This window comes from Penicillium cataractarum (genome assembly GCF_028827025.1).
Source record: "Penicillium cataractarum strain IBT 29864 chromosome Unknown utg000010l, whole genome shotgun sequence".
NCBI lineage: Eukaryota > Fungi > Ascomycota > Eurotiomycetes > Eurotiales > Aspergillaceae > Penicillium > Penicillium cataractarum.
Genome location: NW_026622746.1, coordinates 1,879,804 through 1,901,567, shown reverse-complemented (window position 1 = coordinate 1,901,567; position 21,764 = coordinate 1,879,804). Strand labels below are relative to the sequence as shown.

The 21,764-nt window shown below is 38.7% G+C and overlaps 2 protein-coding genes across 2 annotated transcripts; one reads left to right on the top strand and one right to left on the bottom strand.

Annotated features, from left to right (window-relative positions):
• Positions 1 to 5,650: 5,650 nt before the first annotated feature.
• On the bottom strand, positions 5,651 to 8,374 carry N7496_012765 (uncharacterized protein; the record flags this gene model as incomplete). Its single annotated transcript, XM_056705678.1, has 7 exons — positions 5,651 to 6,225; positions 6,284 to 6,348; positions 6,430 to 7,028; positions 7,093 to 7,221; positions 7,258 to 7,402; positions 7,472 to 7,803; positions 7,928 to 8,374. Coding segments are annotated over 7 exons (2,292 nt in total), but the record flags the coding sequence as incomplete, so codon positions are not given.
• A 10,060-nt stretch (positions 8,375 to 18,434) lies between these two features.
• Positions 18,435 to 20,575, top strand: N7496_012764 (uncharacterized protein; the record flags this gene model as incomplete). The annotated part of the gene is made up of 5 exons (XM_056705677.1): positions 18,435 to 18,533; positions 18,832 to 19,674; positions 19,737 to 19,801; positions 19,990 to 20,209; positions 20,300 to 20,575. 5 exons carry the CDS (start codon positions 18,435 to 18,437, stop codon positions 20,573 to 20,575), a joined length of 1,503 nt encoding a protein of 500 aa, XP_056549575.1.
• Between the last annotated feature and the right edge of the window lie 1,189 nt (positions 20,576 to 21,764).

The window sequence follows — 21,764 nt, the reverse complement described above, 5'->3', positions numbered from 1 at the left end:
AAGCTTTACTAGCTAGAGCCTATATTTCCTAACGAATTCGAAGCTAACGAGGTTAACTTTAGCTCTACTATTAAGATCCGTATAGGTTAAGGATCAATCTATTAGATCTTTATAGAAGGAGATCTGTCGGACTCTAGGCGGTGACCATAAAGTCGTGGTAGTAAATACTTAATATAGTATCTGAATACACGGTTATGAGTCTATCGGTCGTGCATACTTCTATAAAGGAGAAGTATCACGATTATAGAAGAGTACTACCGATCTAGAAGAGAGATCACAAAGGATGATAAACTTGATTTAATTTAACTAGGTAATATAGTAGTATTTATATCATAAGAAATATAGCAAAAGATTATATAATAAATTAACAGAATCAGAGTATTAAGAGTCTCTTACTTAGGTAGGTAATTATATACGAGATCGTTAAGGATTAATCTATTAGATCTTTATAGAAGAAGATCTATATATAGAGAGGGGTTATATAAGTGGGTCCTTCGTTATATAACCCTATAATATCTATATATTAATATACCCCCTTAGTTCTCGATATATAATAAGAATAAGAGCAAAGTGAGAACTAAATAAGAGAAAAGAGAAAGAAATAGACTAGATAGGAGATAGTATCTCTATCCCTAGTTATCTAATAAATTTAGTATACTTCTACCTAGGTAGGTACTTAGTAAGACCGTCTACGGCTATATCCGTGATCTTTACCTATTAGATAGATAGGCGCTTTACCTATATCTCTTAATAAATCTATAGGCGGTTAATATCTACGTAACGAAGTTTAGTCTAAAATACTAATTTCTCGCGATTTAATAGGTTAACGGTTTACTTATTATCGTAATTTAATACTTCTTACTATTTAGTGTTAAATTCGATAAATTTAAATAGCTATTTAACCTAGTATAGCTACTTAGCTACGTATAAGATAGCTAATAATTTAGCTTCTATAGTAGATATAGTGATCGTCTTCTACCTACGAGATTTCTACTCGATTAGACTACTGAATAAAGAGAAGATAAAACCTTCTAATAACTTTCTATTAGGATTATCGGCGAAACTTATATTAGACGAAGTAGTAAAGATCTAGTAATCTAATTAGCTACTACTAAAATAGATAGCTAGGTCTTTCGTCCTATATAGGTAGGAAATTAGATAGTTAATAGTAGCTAGGTACTTCTTATTATAGCGTATAAGAGATTTAGCTAGTAGCTAATTAGTAAAGACGGTATCTAGTCTAGTCTATATAATATGGAAAAGGATCGAACCATACTTCTACTAGTATAGTTTAACGGTTAATTAGTTAATTTAACTAGTGATCGGATTAAGACGTTAATTACTAACTAGTAGTATATTAGGTAGTTTCCTGCCTAGGAGGTTAAATTTAGTAGCGATCTTTTTAATATAGGCTAATTAGTTTAGCTAGGTCTTTCGTCGCTATCGGTCGCGTATAATTCGAATACTAATAAATTAGGTAAGTTTACTATAATCCTTTATCTTAAAGCGCTATAAGAGAAGTTACTTTATCTAGTAAGCGTATAATCTCTTACTTCGGTAGTAGGTAGCTAGGAAATCGTTAATAAATACTATAATAACTATATAATTATTAGTATAAAGCGTAGGATCTTTAGGATAAGATTTAAAGCCTAGTAAGAGAAGTATCTCTTTCACGTCGTCTTCCTATCGTTTACTAGTAATTCGAAGACTATATACTACCTTATATAGGCGAAGGACCTTAGTCTTTCGTCCTAAACCTAGTAGGTACTAGTGGTATACTTCTTCTTTAAGATCGCTATTTAGGAAAGCGTTAATAGCGTCTATCTAAAAGGTCTCGAGGTTAAAATACGTGATAATCGCTATAAGCGTGCGAAAGGTCCTAGCAATAAGTATACTAGTACGTGGGTCTTCTAATTCGTCTAGTGTCTATATATCTCCGCGTATATATAGACGCGCTTTAAAGCGTATAAGGTATCTATCGGACTCTAGGCGGTGACCATAAAGTCGTAGTTATATACATAAGATAATAGTGTGTATAAGGATTAGTAAATACTTAACGTAGTGTCTAAATACACGGTTATAAGTCTAGCGGTCGTGCGTACTTCTTATGTAGAAGAAGAAGTACCACGATTATAGAAGAGTACCACTGATCTCGAAGAGAGATCATAAAGGATGATAAACTTGATTCAATTTAGTTAGGAAACATAGCAGTATTTATATCTTAGAAATATAGTAAAAGATCATATAAGAAAGTAAAGACTATTAGAGTATTAGATAGTCTCCTACCTAGGTAGGTAATTCGGTATAAGTATATGTCGGACTCTAGGCGGTGACCATAAAGTCGTGGTTATACACACAAGACGATAGTGTGCATAAGGGTAAATACTCAACGTAGTGTCTGAATACACGGTTATGAGTCTATCGGTCGTGCGCACTTCTATGAAGGAGAAGTACCACGATTGTGGAAGAGTACCACTGATCTAGAAGAGAGATCACAAAGGATGATAAACTTGATTCAATTTAGCTAGGAAACATAGCAGTATTTATATCTTAGTAACATGGTAAAAGATCACATAAGAAAGGATAGAGTATTGGAGTGTTAGATAGTCTCCTGCCTAGATAGGCAATTCAATGCGAGTATGCAATTCAATGCAAGATCGTTGAGGATCAATTCGATAGATCTTATAGAGAAGATCTAGATGAGAGAGGGGTTATATGAGTGGGTCCTTCGTCATGTGACCCCACAACATCCACATGTTGACAGTATATAATTTAATATAAGATCGTTAAGGATTAATCTAATAGATCTTTATAGAGAAGATCTAGACGTAGAGAGGGGTTATATAAGTAGGTCCTTCGTTATATAACCCTATAATATCTATATATTAATATACCCCCTTAGTTCTCGATATAAAAGTAGAATAAGAGTAAAGTAAGAACTAAATAAGAGAAAAGAGAAACAGAATAACTAGATAGGAGATAGTATCTCTATACCTAGTTATCTAATAAATTTAGTATACTTCTACCTAGGTAGATACTTAGTAAGACTGTCTACGGGTATATCGGTAGTTTTAACCTATTAAATAGATAGGCGCTTTACCTATATCTCTTAATAAATCTATAGGCGGTTAATATCTACGTAACGAAGTTTAGTCTAAAATACTAATTTCTCGCGATTTAAGAGGTTAATAGTTTACTTATTATCGTAATTTAACACTTCTAGTTAGTTAGTGTCGAATTCGATAAATAAGAAGAGACTTTTAATCTAGTATAGCTATTTAGCTATATATAATATAGCTAATAATTTAGCTTTTATAGTTAATATAGTAATCGTCTTCTGCTTACGAGATTTCTACTCGATTAAACTACTAAATAGGGATAAGATAAAACCTTCTAATAACTTCCTATTAAGATTATTAGTAAAGCTTATATCGGACGAAGTAGTAAAGATCTAGCTATCTAATTAGCTACTACTAAAATAGATAGCTAAGTCTTTCGTCCTATATAGATAGGAAATTAGGTAGTCGATAGTAGCTAAGTACTTTTTATTATAGCGTATAAGAGATTTAGCTAGTAGCTAATTAGTAAAGATAGTATCTAGTCTAGTCTATATAATAGGGAAAAGGGTTAAACTATACTTCTATTAGTATAGTTTAACTATTAATTAGTCGATTTAACTAGAAACGATAGGGTTAAGACGTTAATTACTAACTAATAATATATTAAGCGGTTTTCTGCCTAGGAGGTTAAATTTAGTAGCGATCTTTTTAATATAGACTAATTAGTTTAGCTAGGTCTTTCGTCGCTATTAGTCGTATATAATTCGAATACCGATAAATTAGGTAAGTTCACTATAGTTCTTTATCTTAAAGCGCTATAAGAGAAGCTACTTTATCTAGTAAGTATATAATCTCTTACTTCGGTAGTAGATAGCTAGGAAATCGTTAATAAACACTATAATAACTATATAATTATTAGTATAAAGCGTAAGGTCTTTAGGATAGCTTTTAAAGCCTAGTAAGAGAAGTACCTCTTTTATATCGTCTTCCTATCTCTTACTAGCGATTCGAAGACTATATACTACCTTATATAGGCGTAGGACTATTAACTTCCGTCCTAGCCCTAGTAAGTATCGGTAGTATACTTCCTCTTTAAGATTACTATTTAGGAAAGCGTTAATAGTATCTATCTAAAAGATCTCTAGGTCGAATCTAGTAATTATCGCTATTAGCGTACGGAAGGTCCTAGTAATAAGTGTATTAGTATATAGGTCTTAGTCGTTAGGGATCTACGTATCTCCACGTACGTATAGGCGTGCTTTAAAACGTATAAGATATCCTAATTCGTTAGATTTATAGGTAAAGACCTATCTTATTAGTATAAGCTAGTAGCGTAGGTAATCTAATTAGTTAAGATCTTTATAATTCGATTAGTATATATATCTAACGATATCTTTATTAATAGGTTCGAATATATATATATCTAGAAGTTTATTAAATTCGATTCGTATAGCTTATCGGAATTAGCTTTCGAAAGGATAACTAGCTAATTAGTAGTAGCTAGGTAGTAGCGGAGGAATTAATAAGATCGTAATCTTTAGTTATTAGTATTAATTAGATAAAAAAGCTTAGAAATAGGTTATAAGGGATAAGTGAGGGCGTTTTCTCTTACTTTCGTCGTCGGTTAAGTCGGAATCTAATCGTAGGCGTTTAGTTAGTATATTAAGAGGTTTATATCTAGAAGGGTCGAAGTTTGTGTTATTAATTAAGACGAAAGGGACTATATCCTCTAGTTCTAATTCGCTAGATCTTATCGATTCGTCCGATTTCGGTTTAAGCGGCGGTGTTATTAGTTAATCTCCGAGGATTTCGTCTATTAGTATAAGTATAGTATCGTCTGTTAGTATAGGTATAGTATAATCGAAAGTAGTACTACTATTACCCCCGAGATCTTACTATACCGGTTAGTTAAATAGGATATCTATATCCTTAAGGATTTGATTAATCTCTTCGTCGTTAATAGTATTAATCTATTAAGATAGATTAGTTTCCTTATAGATTTAGATACGTTAATTAGGTAGCGAAGGATTATAGGATTCTTCCTCGTTGAATTAGACGTCTCGTGCACGAATTACACGTCGTTTAGTAGGTATCTAGATACGCTAGATGTTATAGGCTTTATAACCTACTAGATAGCTAATAGTAGTACGTGGTACTAGCTTAGCTAGTTAATCTAGGTAGCTTAGTAATACGTATATAAGCTTTATATCTAAAGATTCGAATATTTAAGTAGGCCTCTGCACGGGACCGGAAAGACCGCACCCAAGACCGCATTAGACCGCACCGCGCGGTCTTTGGTCCCAGACCTTGAGACCGCTGGGCGGTCCTACATTTTTAGGGACCGCACCACTGCGGTTTGGTGCGGTCCTGCGGTCCTGCAAACAAGCAAAACATCTTAGACCCAAGGTATGCATAATTTATGTAGAAGTCGCCTGTATTTTTGAGTATTCTGCTTTCAAATGATATTTAATTTTATATAATTCTGAGGTAGGAGTAAAGAATAATTCTTTGTTTGGTGTCTGTTGATTTCTACCGAAAAAGCGAGGATTGACTGATTTCCTTATGAATAGCTTATGTGGTTCTTGTTTCTATTAAAGATATACAAAATCCTCATCCTGTCTCAAGCGCTTTGGAACACGCCCAGATGAACGCCTCTGAGTAGTCCTCCCTTCTTCTAAGTGGCTATTATCAGGCAGGGGAACCTCATCGTCATCATCGTCAAGTTCAAATAGCTGATCCGGGGTAGCCCTTCTCTTTCCAAGCGCTCGCGCACTAGGAAGTTGGATAGTTTCGGCAGAATCTTCAGTAGTGGATAGGTCTTCCTCGTTATCACTAATTGGATCAAATTGTTCCTCTTTCTTCTGGGCGTCCTTCTGCTCTTTCTTTGCTTGCTTCTCTTGCGTAGAAAGATACTCATCAACTAGGGCAAGCTGCTCTGACTCCACGTCAAATTTTGTTGTACACATAAACAACATCAATTCCTTGATTGTCTGCGGTTTCAGTGAGCCCCGGCGATAATGGCAGATATCACGCGCAGAGTTAAATAACCGCTCAACGCCAGAACCACTGGCTGGTGTTGTAAGGATGTCTCGAGCAAGGCTTGCCAGAATAGGATATTCATTTTGGTGTTCTTTCCAGAAAACGAGAGGGGTTGCTTCGACAGTACCTAGTGAGGGTGGTATAAGAGAAGGAGTATATAAGAAGAGGTATATAGATTAACTTACTACTTCTAAGATACCGTGTAAGCTCATCTGGAGCCGTCACGTTTGACTGAAGAGATACAGTAGGTCTCAGAAGGATATCAATGTCAGAGACGTCTTGAATTGTGGGCTGGAGAGTTGATGTAGACTGTGCCTCTTCGTAGCGCTACCGGTAAGGCTGAATGTAAGCCTCTAGCGACTGCTTATAGCGAGGCCCCCAGTGAGGTTCCCATTCAGATATTGTGAAGAACTCTAGCTTGTTCCGTGGTCCTAGGATAGTCGCAATTGCATAGAGATCACCAGGAATATCATCAGTCTTTCCATAATACTCTGTAAGCTTATCGCGCGCACGGTCAAGCGCGGACTTCATCACTCTCTTCCAACCAACCTTCTTTCGCGCTAGCTGCACTTTCGCCTTATCAATATGTGTGAATAGGGCGTTATAGATACCAAAGACGTTATGGATAGTCACGTCTGTAGTTGCCGAAAGAGACGAAGTGAATTTGAAGAAGGGATAAGTGATTGACAGAAGATAGTCAACTTGTCGCCATTCATCTCTGTCTATCTTTACATCAGCGAGGTTGAATTGGACACAGAAGTCATCAAAGGCAGACTGCAATCGCCGGGCACGCCTGAGCATGAGGAACGTCGAATTCCATCGTGTCCGAACATCTTGTATAGGCATAAGCTTAGGCTCTTTCGTCTGAAGCCTTATGAAGCTCTCGCGGCGCTGGGGACTTTTGTTGATGTAGACTACTACCTTCCGAACCTAGAATATAGTGCGAGTTAGTAAAGAAAGAGAGATAATAGTAAGAGATTAGAGAGAGCTAGACCTTGTTCAGAGTATCCACGATCTTTCTATTCTCTTGCCGAGCTATATGCCCTTTCTCGGTCCATTCAATCTCTTCCCTCTCGTTTCCTGGGTTCGCGTCCATCTGACCAAGGAGCTCCTTCAAACTGAGCTATATAACATATGCAATACATGGTATACGAATAACCGGTATACTACTAGGTAGCTGTAGGGATTCGACGACCTCTTGAAGGCTACCGAGTAATGTTCCGTTATTAGATACGTTATCAGTAGTAATAGTTAACACCCTCTCAGTAATCCGATGCTTCTCAAGAAGGTCAAGCAAGACAGTGCTTAGATAGGCCCCCGTATGTGAGCCCTATAGAGGTTCAAAGCCAAGTAAGAGCTCTCGGTAATTCCACTCTTGGTCAATGAAATAGCCCGTTATTGCCATAAAAGCTTGGCGAAATGGTGAGGTCCAGCAATCTAATGCAATAGAGAGCTTAGCACTATTAGGAAGCTTCTGTAGAAGAGTATACTGGCGTTCTTCCACGATCTCTTGAAGATGACGGCGGACTGTGGTTGCAGTTGGGATTTCGGGGAAGCAGGGAGCAAGCCGGGCCATCTCAAGAAGGGCGCGAAATTCAGGATGCTCAATAAGCTGGAAGGGTAGCCGCGAGGCAGCAATAAAGGTAATTAACCTTTCCATCCAAGCTTGCGGCGTAAATGATGCTTTACGAGACGACAGATATGCCTAGAAGGGGTATTTTATAAGATTAGTAATAATTAGAAAAAGGTAGACTGATTATCCATACCCCGTTCTTGATAGCCTTCCTAATATCTTGCGACTAAGTCGGTCCTCTCCGACAGGCACCTACTTGCGAATAATGCCTATTCATAGTAGATGTTCCCCGGCGCTTATCGGCAGGATAGGCAAGGATATGGTCGCAATTCTTGCATATTACCTTAGGAGACCCATCCTGGATAGTAGCGACCTGGTAGAAGTGGTCCCAACATTCTGCATTGCGTCTACCCTCAAAGATATTCCGTTTCATCTTACTTCCATACTCCGTCTTTAACCACCAGACGATAAAATCCTCATTCGCCATTTCTGTCCAGAGGATATAGTTTTTCCTTTTAGGAGGACCAACGCGTTCGAGTGTTTCTGGGATAACAGGAGGAATCGCCGGTCGGAGTAAGTTCACGTTAGGAGTAGAAGTTAGCGTTTCGCGCCCGTCGAGGTTAAACAGCCCATCAGATGTGAAGAAGGAGAAAGTATCTCGTGGATTATCCTCAAAAGCCGATAAGGGATACTGATCAGAGAACTAAGAGGAGGCCTGACTCTGTAACATTTTGACGAAATGAGTATAGGATAGGACGGGGGAGGTAAAGGACTTAAGGAGATACCTACTAAAATATTTCCGTCTACTAGAAAAAGCTGAATAAAGGATTTTCTCTAGGAGAAAGCTATAGGCATGATTTAGATAGATCAAATTGAATTGTAATAGTGATTAGGCAGTAGGCTCCACTTTACTACAATCCGATAGGATAAGGGCTACGAAGACCGCAGAAGACCGCATAGAACCGCAGGAAAAACCGCGATAGACCGCATAGAGGGCTGCAAAGACCGCAGAAGACCGCATAGACAGCTAGTAGGAAATACTATGATTGACCGCAGAGGACCGCAGAGAACCATGAGGAGGACCGCACAGGACCGAAAAGGACCGCTAGAAGGCCCATATAATAGTATAATCCTCCTTTTCTGTCTAAGTCTACACTTCATATCAGAGAAACCAATTTTGAAAAGAGATTATTATGATATATTAGTAGTAGAATATAGAATTTCAAGATAAATAGTTAACTAGAGAATCTAAGCTCTCTGATAATACCCTTAATACCTATTTTAGCTGTATGTAGGGGGTTATGTACACTCAACGAAGAAGTCTCAGATAAAGATAGGGTCAGGTACTGATATCGAAATATATATTTCTTACCTCATACACCTAGCCAGCAATAATTATTACTAAACCTCTCTATTAGAACTTAGAAATATACTAGTACTGGCAGGTCTAGGTATTTTAAATAGTAGATTTTCTATATACGAGTATATTTCATCTGTTTTCATAGTGGCTGATGCTGAAATACAGTAAATGTTTATGAAGGGACCAAAACAGTGTTTAATAACAGTAATTAAATGGGATGAATCATCAATTTATGTAGCCGAAAAGAGAAGGTCTTGGTAGAATTATGCAATTGCGGTTCACCGTGGTGAAGACCGCAAGGGACCGCGGTTCACTATGGTGCGGTCTCAACCCCCGAATTCGAGACCGCAAGACCGTGCGGTCCGGTCCGCGGTCCTCGACCTAAGGACCAAGACCGCACCATGCAGAGGCCTATATTTAAGAGATCTAGCTTTACTAGTAGCTAATATAGTACGTTTTCACCGAGGTAGGTAGTAAGTGCTTTATGTAGGGATTACTAATATAGTGTACGGTGAGGTAGGCGGTTTTGAATATAGATAGCAGTTCTAGCTACTTTATACTAAAGATAGCTTAGTAGGCCTAAATCGATAGTTATCTGTCTAGCTATCTTTAAAATTAATGCGCTATAACGCTTAGCGTAGCCGTTTTGGTTAGGTTAGTAGGGCGGTATAGTTTCTAGGTTGATACCACGTGAGATTATGCTTCTTGATCGAAGAATTAGATAGAGATCTTTCGTTATCTGAATAGTAGTAACGGATAGATTAAATTAGTTCTTAATAAGATCGATTTAGTCGTAGAGAGATTATATCGAATCGGCCTTAGTAGATAGATCTTCCGCTAGTTAGTATTTAGTGACGGGGTCTATAGAGTAAGATAGGTAGGTCGTTTTACTAAGTAATAGTTTAAAGTGTATAAGATCCTAATATAGAGATTCGAAAGGGCGATTGTACTATATAGGTTGTCGAGAGATTTAACGATGCGAATTAGCTAGTTTGTATATCTCGTAGTAGTTAATAGGCGAAGATATATCTTTGATAGTGATACCTAATAAGTGCTCTAGTAGATAAGATAGGACGTCCTTACTAACGTATCCTAGTTATCTATGCTAAAGGTCGATTATCCTATCTAACTACTTCTTAGTGTATAAAGATAGGGTAACTATCGGACTCTAGGCGGTAACCATAAAGTCGTGGTTATACATATAAGGCGATAGTGTGCATAAGGATAAATACTTAACGTAGTGTCTGAATACACGGTTATGAGTCTATCGGTCGTGCGTACTTCTTATGTAGAAGAAGAAGTACCACGATTATGGAAGAGTACCACTGATCTCGAAGAGAGATCATAAAGGATGATAAACTTGATTCAATTTAGTTAGGAAACATAGCAGTATTTATATCTTGAAAACATAGTAAAAGATCATATAAGAAAGTGAAGAGTATTAGAGTGTTAGATAGTCTCCTGCCTAAGTAGGCAATTCAATGCGAGTATGCAATTCAATGCAAGATCGTTGAGGATCAATCTGATAGATCTTATAGAGAAGATCTAGATATAGAGAGGGGTTATATAAGTAGGTCCTTCGTTATATGACCCCACAACATCCACATATTAACAGTAACCTAACTAAATTACTTAGTGATAGGTATAACTTAATCGTGTAAGACAGAACCGAGAGATAAGTAAGAGGTAGATAAAACGTGAGCGTGGTTAGTAGTAGTTAGTCGATTAGTAATTAAATTATCCTATCGAATTAGGTAGATACCTAATTTTACGTTAAGCTTATAGATAGGCGTTCCGTCCTTCTCTTCTAGTAGGTAATCCTTACTATTTAGATAGATACCTACGCTAGTAGCTCTTTCTATAGAGATTAGGTTAATATAGAATCTAGGATAATAGGTAACTTATTTTAAAGAGAAAGTAGTTCTATTAAGAGATTCTAATAGTTTAATAGATAGTTCGCTATAACTAAGGATAGTAGTTTCGGTATTTCTAACTATAATAAAGGATATAATAGGCCTATAGTTTAATAGTAAGTCCCTATTATTTATAATATAAATTAATACTCCGGTATTATAGTACTAGGTATCGTTCTTCTTAGTAGGAATCCGGATAGTACTTATTATAATACTATCTTCCTCTCGAAAGAGAGTCTCGATCTATTATTTTAGTATATAAGTAGAGAAAGCGTCTCTAGTAGTTAAATTAGTCGAATTAGTCGAATTAGTCGAATTAGTCGAATTAGTCGAATTAGTCGAATTAGTCGAATTAGTCGAATTAGTCGAATTAGTCGAATTAGTCGAATTAATTAAATTAGCTAGTTAGTAACGTCGAATTATACGTTAATAGGCTATCTTAAATCCTCTAGATTTATTATATCGCTTTTTAAATCGCTCTTAGACCTCTAGGTTAGGTTACTATCCTCTAGGTCTTACCTTAGGATTTATATAGCGATATATCTTAAAATCGTGGTTACTAGAGTTAGGTATATCCCTATAAGGATACTTCCTTCTTCTAGTTAATTATATAGGTCCTTCTTCGTCTAATTCGTTAGGTTAACGTCCTTAGTAGGTTATATAGGCGATAAGTCGTCTTCTACTACTACTAATTAGTATAGTAGGTAGTTAGTACTAGTCGACGAATTAATTAACTAGTTTAGTTAGGATAGGTTTCTTTAGACCCTATAGGATTATATTATACTAGAAGGTATAGAATCTTTAGTCGCTAGGTTAAATTATCTCTAGGAAATCGTATACTAGAGATAGATAGTCTTAGAAGTAGGTAATTACTACTTTCTCGCCTTCTAATTAGCTAATTAGCTACTTCTAACCCTATATAGGTAGTTAAGATAATTTAGTTAGTAGAGCTTATCGTTTTAGCTTATCCTAATTACGTAGGATTTAACGATTCTTCGATTAGTCGGATAGGGCGAAGGTAGTACGTAGTTTCACTATAGCTTCGTGTATTAATAGGCTATTAACGATTTAACATCCTTCTAGTATAAGCGAGGATCGGATACCTTACTTAAGAGATTCGATAGATTAAAGGTATCGAAGGTAGTCTAATCTTAACGATTCGTATTTACTTAGTAGTATCTTATAGATAGCTAGTTAATTAGACGTAAGATCGATAAGCCTAATTAGCTATTTAGGTAGATTAGATATATATATATTAGTAGGGTTTCTAATTATATTAGAGATTTATAATTTAACTAGTTCCTAAGGTAGGGTAATCGGTATAGATTAGTCCGGATCGGTATATTTCTATATATTATTAGCTAGTACGTGGTCTTTGACCGTAGTGATCTATAGGACCTAGTATACGTAAGACTTTAGTAGATAGTGAAGCTAGGTAGCTTATAGAGTAGTTAAATCTATCACTTCTATATAAGAAGTGAAGCGAGAGTAAGAGTAAAGTAAGAGAAGATTAAATTAAATTATTTAAGTAGTTAGAGTAGAGGCGTCGGGCTTATAACTATCGGACTTTAGGCGGTGACTATAAAGTCGTGGTTATATATATAAGACGATAGTGTATATAAAGATAGTAAATAATTAACGTAGTGTCTAAATACACGGTTATAAGTTTATCGGTCGTACGCACTTCTTATGAAGAAGGAGAAGTACCACGATTATAGAAGAGTACTACCGATCTAGAAGAGAGATCATAAAGGATGATAAACTTGATTTAATTTAACTAGGTAATATAGTAGTATTTATATCACAAGAAACATAGCAAAAGATCATATAATAAATTAATAGAATCAGAGTGTTAAGAGTCTCTTGTTTAGGTAGGCAATTATATACGAGATCGTTAAGGATCAATCTGTTAGATCTTTATAGAAGAAGATCTATATATAGAGAGGGGTTATATAAGTAGGTCCTTCGTTATATGACCCCATAACATCCACATATTGATAGTATCTCTAGGGGCCGTCTATCCCTATTTATTATAGATATTTAGGTCTAATGAATATAGCTCTATAAGTGACTATATAAGATAGATATCTCTATTTTCCACCGTAAAGTAAAGAGTAGTCTTTTAGCTATAGCCGTGTATATTAATATTAGTAGGTTCCTTAGCTAAGATCTATAATACGACGAATTAGTGATTTCTACGCGCGGCCGTGTAGAGAGGCGTAGCTCCTTCGTTATTATAAGCTATAATATTAATTCTAGGGGTACTTAATAATAGCTTAGTAGTTAACTGATAGCTATAAAATATAGTAAAATATAATATGTTAATATTATGATATTATATGGTTATATAACTACTTACTAAGCCCTTTTCCTTCCGATAACGTAATTTATAAGCGAGCCGTATACATAAGCGAGCCGTACACTCTCCCCTATTAGAAAATTCTAAAATCGATTATTTTAACTAACACTAATTAATTTAACTAAATATAGCGATTTTTATATATATTAATCCTGTGACTAATCTCCCTATACCCACTATACCTAGGCGGAGCCCTCTTTACCGGTATATCTACCTAAATAGGTAATTCGATCTCTGTATACGAATCTACCCTATTATCTTCCTCTAGCTAGTTTAGCTACTTAGCTAGCTATATAGCCTCTTTAATAGTTAAACCCTCTACGTAGGGTATCCTCTTAGTTAACCGACTACACTTTTTAATTATCTTCTTATTCGCTATACGTAGATTCGTATTATCCTCTGCTAGTAAAGCACCGCTATATAGCGCTAGCTAGAACCCCTTAATTATCTAGTCTAGGATCTCTTTTAATAGGCTCGGAGGGCTATTTAACCGCCGTTTTAGTAGATCTTTTAATATAGAAGCTTACTTAAATAGCTAAGTAACGATTCTAGGCGTTTATAGTATAAATTAGCTAGATTTACTACTTAGACGGCTACTTAGTGATATTAGTATTCGTAGAGAGATATTAAGCTTATTAAGTACTCTCTCCGTATCTAATAGTACTAGACCACTAGCTACGAAGCTATTCTTAATAGTAGGATTAGCTAATTAGAAGGCTTCTAGCCGTATATATTAGTAATCTACTAAGAAATCGTGCTTATCGATATAGTTATATCCTCTACGCGTAAGATCGCTAATAAAGCGACCGTATACGCGCTTAACCACTATAAAATACCTAATATCTAGTAATTATAGTAGATAAGATAAATACGTAGGTATATAAAGAGGTATAATATCGTTTTCTGTATAGATTTAGTCGAATTAGGGTATAAGATAGCTACTATAGCTATTAAGAATTAATAGTCGAAATCGCCTACGTACACGCGAATTCGTATATAGTATAAAGTACTTTTATAACTAGCGTAGACTAATCTTATCGGTAGTCTAGCTATTCTTTAAGACCTCGATTCGCTAGTCTTTCGGTAGATTTTCGTTAAACTATCCTATAATAGCTACTTTACCTTTAAAGACTATATACAGCGGTAGTAAATAGCTATCTACGTAGATTACTTCGATCGTAGTAACCTATTCGCGATTTCCTAGTTATAGAAGAGATCTCCGACTATAGTATTCGGCCCTTATAACTACTTTCTGCGAAGATATAAGGCCTATTACAAAGCCTATCTTATCGAAGTTATAGATATCCTCTAGTTATATACCGTTCTCGTTAATCACACTTTGTATAGTCGCGAACCACTGTCGAATCGATTTCGGATCTTTGTTTAGTGCGCGCTAGTAGTTATAACGTCTCGAGAAGCGTATACGAAGCTTATCGCGTCGTTTGATGAAGTTAGATAGCTAATTCTTGCCTACTATAGGCGAAGGGTTATTTCCGCGTGTAGCAAGAAGGATATTAGCTATCTCTCTAACAGTAGCAGGCCTAGGCGCTGCTCCACGTGTATCTATAGAGAGAATCCATTAAACTAGTAAATCCTCCTCTAATTAGGTCACTTTATAGCTATTTAGGCGTTTATCAACGCGTGCCTGTATACCGTTTGCGCAGTCGGCTAATGTTATATAGGGTATTTCGTATAGCTTCGCTGCTACGCGTATAGATTTGATGCAGCCATTTTCGATATCAGAGAGGGCTAATAAGATCTTGCCCTCTTGATTAGCCGATTTCTGCCGAGATTCAGAGCGAATTAGTAGCATGGTAGGTGGTTGGATTAGTTAGGTTAGTAGGAAGACGCGATTTTGGATAGGGTATACGGCTCGCTTATGTGTACGGCTCGCTTGTGAATTACGTTAACTAAACTACATCATTGTTTTCCTGCGTGAAACCTATCAGATTAATCTTCAACGATCATTATATTGCATACTCGTATTAAATTACCTACTTAGGCAGGAGACTATTTAACACTCTAATCTCTTGATCTTTTATGTGATCTTTTACCATGTTTCTTGTGATATAAATACTACTGTGTTTCCTGGCTAAATTAAATCAAGTTTATTATCCCTTTTGATCTCTCTTCTAGATCGGTGGTACTCTTCCATAATCGTGGTACTTCTCCTTCTTCATAAGAAGTGCGTACGACCGATAGACTCATAATCGTGTATTCAGACACTATATTAAGTATTTACCCACCTTATGCACACTATCGTCTTGTGTGTATAACCACGACTTTATGGTCACCGCCTAAAATCCGATAATAGTTAAGTAGTAGCTAGATAATACGTAAATTTCGTTTAGAAATCGCTAGACTAAGAGGGGTAGTTTATCGGTAGTCTATTATCTATATATCGCTTTAGCGTTCTAGGAGAAGTTATACTAATTGCTTATTATAACTAGCGATAGTATACTAGATAGCATTTCGCCCTATAGAGTCCATACACTCCACTAATAGATTGAAATATCGTAACAAAACGCGCGCTATAGACAGATGTCTCGGCTATAGAGTATATAGTAGCGGGGTCTGATTTCGGCCGTCTTACTAGTTAATATCTGCTCCGTTTTCTAGAAGGGTTCGAATCATTTCCTTACTTCCAACCGAAATAGCGTGAAAAATAAGCGTGCGAGATCTATTATCTATCGCGTTAGCATTTCCTCGATATTCCTTTAGCATACGGCTTACCAGGATGATGTTGTCGTTATAAGCGGCCTAGATTAACGCGGGGCTTTCCTGATGGCGAACATTAAATGTGTAGAGACACGAGAGGAATGTGTCTCTTGGAAATCTATTCACATGAGCTATCATAAGCGGATCTCGCGATGAATGTAAGAAACCAGTAAGGTAGAGAAGGATTTCTGGAGGGAGCTAAAACAGTATCTTCGAGCTCTTGCGTCCGAGAATTCGCCTTATTTATTTGAATATTATAAAAATACTAGTGCAAAAGTCGAGATTCTAAATGGTAGTCGAATAAAGCGCAAAACGGGTAAGAGGAATGGTCGCTTCTATATCGCTTGTTCGGTTTCTAATATATCAACCTAGTTCTCTGATGCAGACTAACTAGCATGCTATTCTATGGATATCTAGCGGACGGGAGGCTCCCTATGAATTCTTAGGGCCTAAGAGACAACGTTAGTCGTAATCTAGGAAAGAAGTCTTAGATAAGTTGAGATCTAAAAGTCGCGTAGAGGCTCTTAAGAACATATAGGTCATTAAACCGGTTTAATTAGCGCATTTAAATAAGTAGCACTGTCGCATCCTACTTGTTCTTTTCAGATATTTTAATTTGTGAACAGATACCTACTCTAAGAAGTCAAACTGAGTAAGCAACAGAAACTACTTATAAATAGTTAAGGGTCTAACTAATTAATTCGCTATCGCGGTTATACTAGATTCTTATTCGAAAAATCTTGGGCTGCTAGTAGTACTATACTATAACTAGTAGATAGTTGGCCAGACTAGCCTATTATATATTCAACTGATTTCATCGCAAGTATGGAGTCTCAACCCTAAGCGGTAACCCTCATAGCTATACCTTTCCAGAGCGGAACTATTTTTTTAAAGTTTTCCGTTACTATAGTGTACTTATTCGGTCACACTAAATGGATTCCGTTTGATCTTAGAGACTATAATTGCTAAGTAGTAGATACAGTTTAACTTGCTTAGGTACGAAAATGCGACTAAGAACACTGTATCGTAGTCAGAATCGTTGCCAGAAAGAGCGCTTCTCGAACTTCTTAGACTACTAAAACGGTACTATTCAGAGTCTCTAAGTAGGGGAAAGGGCTAGCCTTCGATTAATAGATTAGCAACTAAACACTAGAAAGTACGTGCCATTATATCAGATTCTACTTACTCCGACAAGCGCCGTATGGGTAACATTAATCTACGCATTACTAGTTACGAATAAGTTAGGAAGCGTGACCGTAAAGTTCTGATACGGAGGCTAGCTCGATTCGTGGGACTACGGGTCGAAAGGGCCCTGGTAGAGAATGGTGCCTATAACCTCGTCTGCGGGCTGACACGGAGTAGTTGCATAGGAGGAAACCCCAATTATAATAGTAATCTCTGCAGAGGCAGTCAAGGAGCTCTGATACACGCGTTAGGTTTATTTCGCTTTTGCCTTTCACGTTTCAGAAGCGTATCATACAGGGCGTTGAACCTAGATAGTCACGTTACCGCCTTTGGTGACCGTATAGCTAGCAGTAGGAAGGCCGATGATGGATTCTGGGCTAAAGAGACGCTAGCTAGCACGACGAGGGAAATGATAGATTTCATGATAACGGCTTAAGTACAAGATGATATTGGCAGTGATGTGAAGATTAGAGGTAGAATCAAGTAAATTTACGATGGGTCGATAGGAAGACTGTACGAAGAGTGAATGTGGGGCGTCTATGGCAGTACTGTAGAGAGAGTTTTGAAGATCCGTTTGATTTGGACAGCGTTGAAGACTTTGCTTAAACAGCGATCGCAACGTAGCCGTTAGGACTCACTAAGACTTACGAAGGTTTCGCGAGCATTTTTTGGCAGTGAAGTCAGAAAGTGACTAGGTTATGCTCCCTTAGAGTAAATTTAACTCACTAGCCCGAGTCCACTAGTTCAACGCTCTGGCCCATTTTCCCATCACACTTTTACGTGGATATACATAAACTCTTTATAAGAGAATATCGAGCCGTACAACTTTATTATAAGGGGTGAGATAGTGAGCTAATAGAGTGTGGGTTTATTAGAAACGGTAGTAATAGAAGTATTTCAACGTTTAGTTTCGATAAGTAAACCTCAACATTAGCATCCACAAGTTACCCCTAGACACTGTGATGCCGTATTAGCTACGGGAAAATCTGAATTCCGGCGGCCCGGACTAGACGCTTATACTCTTATACACCCTACTAGCATTTTGTCGTTTTATATATAGCACTTTATTTGCATTATTCTTTGGTAGGGATCGACTCGATCTCTCGGTTAACCGCTATCCTCTCTTCACTTATTCCGGCCTTCGGTACCCTTTTCCTGTTTCTTCACTTTCGTACATCCTCGGCCAGTCCTTCTGGTAATAGAACTCACTATTTTTTAAGACCCATGAATGCTAATTCAATGGAAGGGACTTCACCCTGCTCTTCACCCTAGCCCTCATCCTCATATTCGTCAAGTGGAAACATCTCCTCTGTACCTTTGGAATCGGGTGAGAGCTGGTTAACTTTGCTGAATTTTATTAGCACAGGAACTAGCTCTTCTAGTCATATTCCCGCGGGCTCGCCGATTCTATAAAAAACTGGAGTTAGATCCTTAACCTTACCTGAAGCTTACTAGAGCCCCCCGTCTTTGTTAAGCTCTTCTCCTTCCGTGGGTAGTAGAATCGAGTCTTCTGTACCTATCGGACCTGGAGCTAGCCCGCTTCCGTCTATTCCTCTCAGACCCACTATTAGCTTCTCAAACTCCGATACTCGAGGAATGGAGCACCATTCATCCGACATTTTTAGCAAATCGGGATATACTCTTTCCCCTGGGCCCATCGTTACAGGCCTAAAACTGCTATTAATGGTCTGACTACCTTTACTCTGATCATCTCTGGCGGACCTATTATATCCCCTTCAGCTACGCTAGGAACCATCGCACCAACAGGTGCGGTGTCCCAGTCGAGTATTAGCCACGTGTCAGTCGGGCTTGTTGGCCTTAGTCGCATAATCAACTCTTGGGTCGAGCACCCTTACGCCGCCGAGGCTACAGGTGTTATTCATGCTATCGAAAATATTCGTCCAGATATTGAGGGCCTCCTGAACAAGCTCAAACCCGATCCGAGCTCAAGTTGTTGTAAGAGCACGAGAAGGAAACGTATAAAGAGGGACCTCTCCGGCGGCAGCGCCTTCTCGCCCTTGTTTGATCTCTTGGATAGCACCCTTTGTTCGGTAAATGATATCACAAAAAATGACAAGAACAACATTGTGAACGACGTCAAATCGAACCTCGAGGACCTTCAGAATGAGATTGAAACCCTTGCTCAAGAAACGGACCCGGATAATCAGTCCACCCAGTCTTCAAGCCGGCCACCTTCGGAACGATCAACTTCAACTTCATCTTGCGCCGCGCCAGCCACAGTCAGCGATTGCAGTGTCATTTGTAACGCAGCAACAATTCCCATATCGACCGTATCTTGTTCCACCACTTGCTACTCGACATTCTCGGAATGTAGTGCGACAGGCAGAACCACATCCTCCAATGTCGAAGCTTGCACAAAACTGTGCGGTTGGGGTAATGTGGCCGACGGGGAGGATTTTCCCATGTTCTACCCTCTTGGCACATCAGGTATAGCTGCGCCTGGTGGCGTAAGTACCCTCCGGGGCTCTGCATCAATCACAAGCAGCCCGTAATTGAAAACTGGGCTCAGTTCCTCGGTTCCTCTAGAAACAAGTGCCAGCTCCTCGAACCCCTCGAGGACAACAATCAAGTCGAGTACGTCCATCCCTGATTGCCTGGCAGATGGGGCTCCGTGGTACAGTCCAACAATTTGGTGCGACTGCGGGCAGAGTTCAACTTTTCCACTGTTTCCTGTGACCACTGGTGCTACAATTGGAAATTGTGCACACACTTCGCTACCGACATCGACCATCCAACCCGTGTAACTTCGATGATTTCTTCAGTATCAAATCCCTGCACCGAGCGCAACCCGTGAGGGCTATCCGAAGTATACTTCAAGATGCAGGATACAGTCCTGACCGCGAGTACTTGGCCATCTCTATAGTAGGCCCCAAGGATGACCCCATCGCCGACTTCATCAACACCGTTAGCGTCAGCCAGGGCGTCTTTCTGGCCAATGCCAACAATCGTGGTGACCCGCCTGTGCCCTGGCAGTTCTCGACAGTTGCCTGGGAGCTGTGGAAAAGGACCTTGCTGACGGAGAAACCGGAATGGGAAAAAGATCCGTTGCAAGCGGACTACTCGGGCATCTAGTCGTTCTGGCGCCGCGAGATCGACAACGAGGACACCCAGTCCATCCTTCTTGACGCATTTACCAACGTCGATGTCAATTCCGTCCAGACATGGTATCCCAGCGATACCAATCAACATCCCAAACCTTTCTGGGCGCTTCTAGGGAGCCCTAACGGCAACGGGATCCAGCACTTCTTGACGCATAATAAGGTGGCACTCAAGGGAAAGGGAATCAGAAGTATTAGTGCGGTGATAGGAAACAGCGGCTACTTTACAATGTGGGCTACCTCTGGATGATAGTATATTGTACTATTCATTATTGAAGAGGTTTCGTGCGAAGTCATTGATAGTCTATCCAGCGTTAGAAATTTCAACTAAACTTTCCTTCCAGGCAAGCCCAAAAGCCACATTGATATAAGGGAGATCATTAATTATCACCCATGCTAAGCATTACAGGACCGGTAGGGATTAGGGAAAGAAGTAAATTGTTTTTGTGGCCACTGCTGCTCATAACCTAACCGTCAACTTCACGAAGTATCTCCTCAAGATGTTCGTTGTATTCTTGTCGTTGCTTCACCCTCTCCGGGTCCGTGGAGACACCAGGATATAGTATTACTACTAAGTTTAGAGGGTGAGTATATATTTTTTCTAAACTTTACGTATGAGATCCTGTCAGATTTAGACGGCGTGCATAAATCCTTAGGTGTCCACGAATCCTTCGTGCACGTTCGGGGTCGTGCAATCTAGTCGTAGATCTACGATTGTGAAGAGATAGTTCATTCCTTTTTATTCGAAGATCGAAAGGGTCGTGCGATCTAATGAAAGAGCGATGATTGTGGAATACTAATGATCCACAAGAAAGGGGGTTCGGCAGTATTAGACAGATAGGTAAATAGTAGAGCATGACAGAAAAAGACTAACAATTATCGAAATAGTTATGGGGGCATGCAAGAGTATGAGGAAACTTATTAATCTTTCTGTCTGACGTGAGAGTTGATAATCGCCATCGTAGATTGCGTATCGGTCAATCAGATATATTATCTGATTGGTGCGGAGGCTTATGCACGCATTTACTATACTCGCTAAGCAACTACGGCGTATCGTACCCACATACGGATATATGTTGACAGATTCTTACATTAATTACGTTTTCTGACAGACGGCAGGCGGGGCGCCAGAAGCGTCTCCCATTAAAACGCCCTTCTACCGTTTACCACGGCCTGTACTAAGGGGCAGTTACATTATTGAATGTGTTGAAGCTGGCCATGCAACTTCTCCAAAATGCAGAACTTACGTAAAGTACCATACTAACTGCCTTGGCGTTCGGTCCGTGTTCTGCTAGCGTCGTATTCAATGCCGCTGTCACTGTTAGGCCAGGCATTAGCACGGCTGAGACCCTACCCTGGTGGCTGGGGACTGGGCGCCTTAAGCCGAGTACCACATATATAAGGACAGTGGAAATGGCTGACACCCTGCCTCTCTTCTT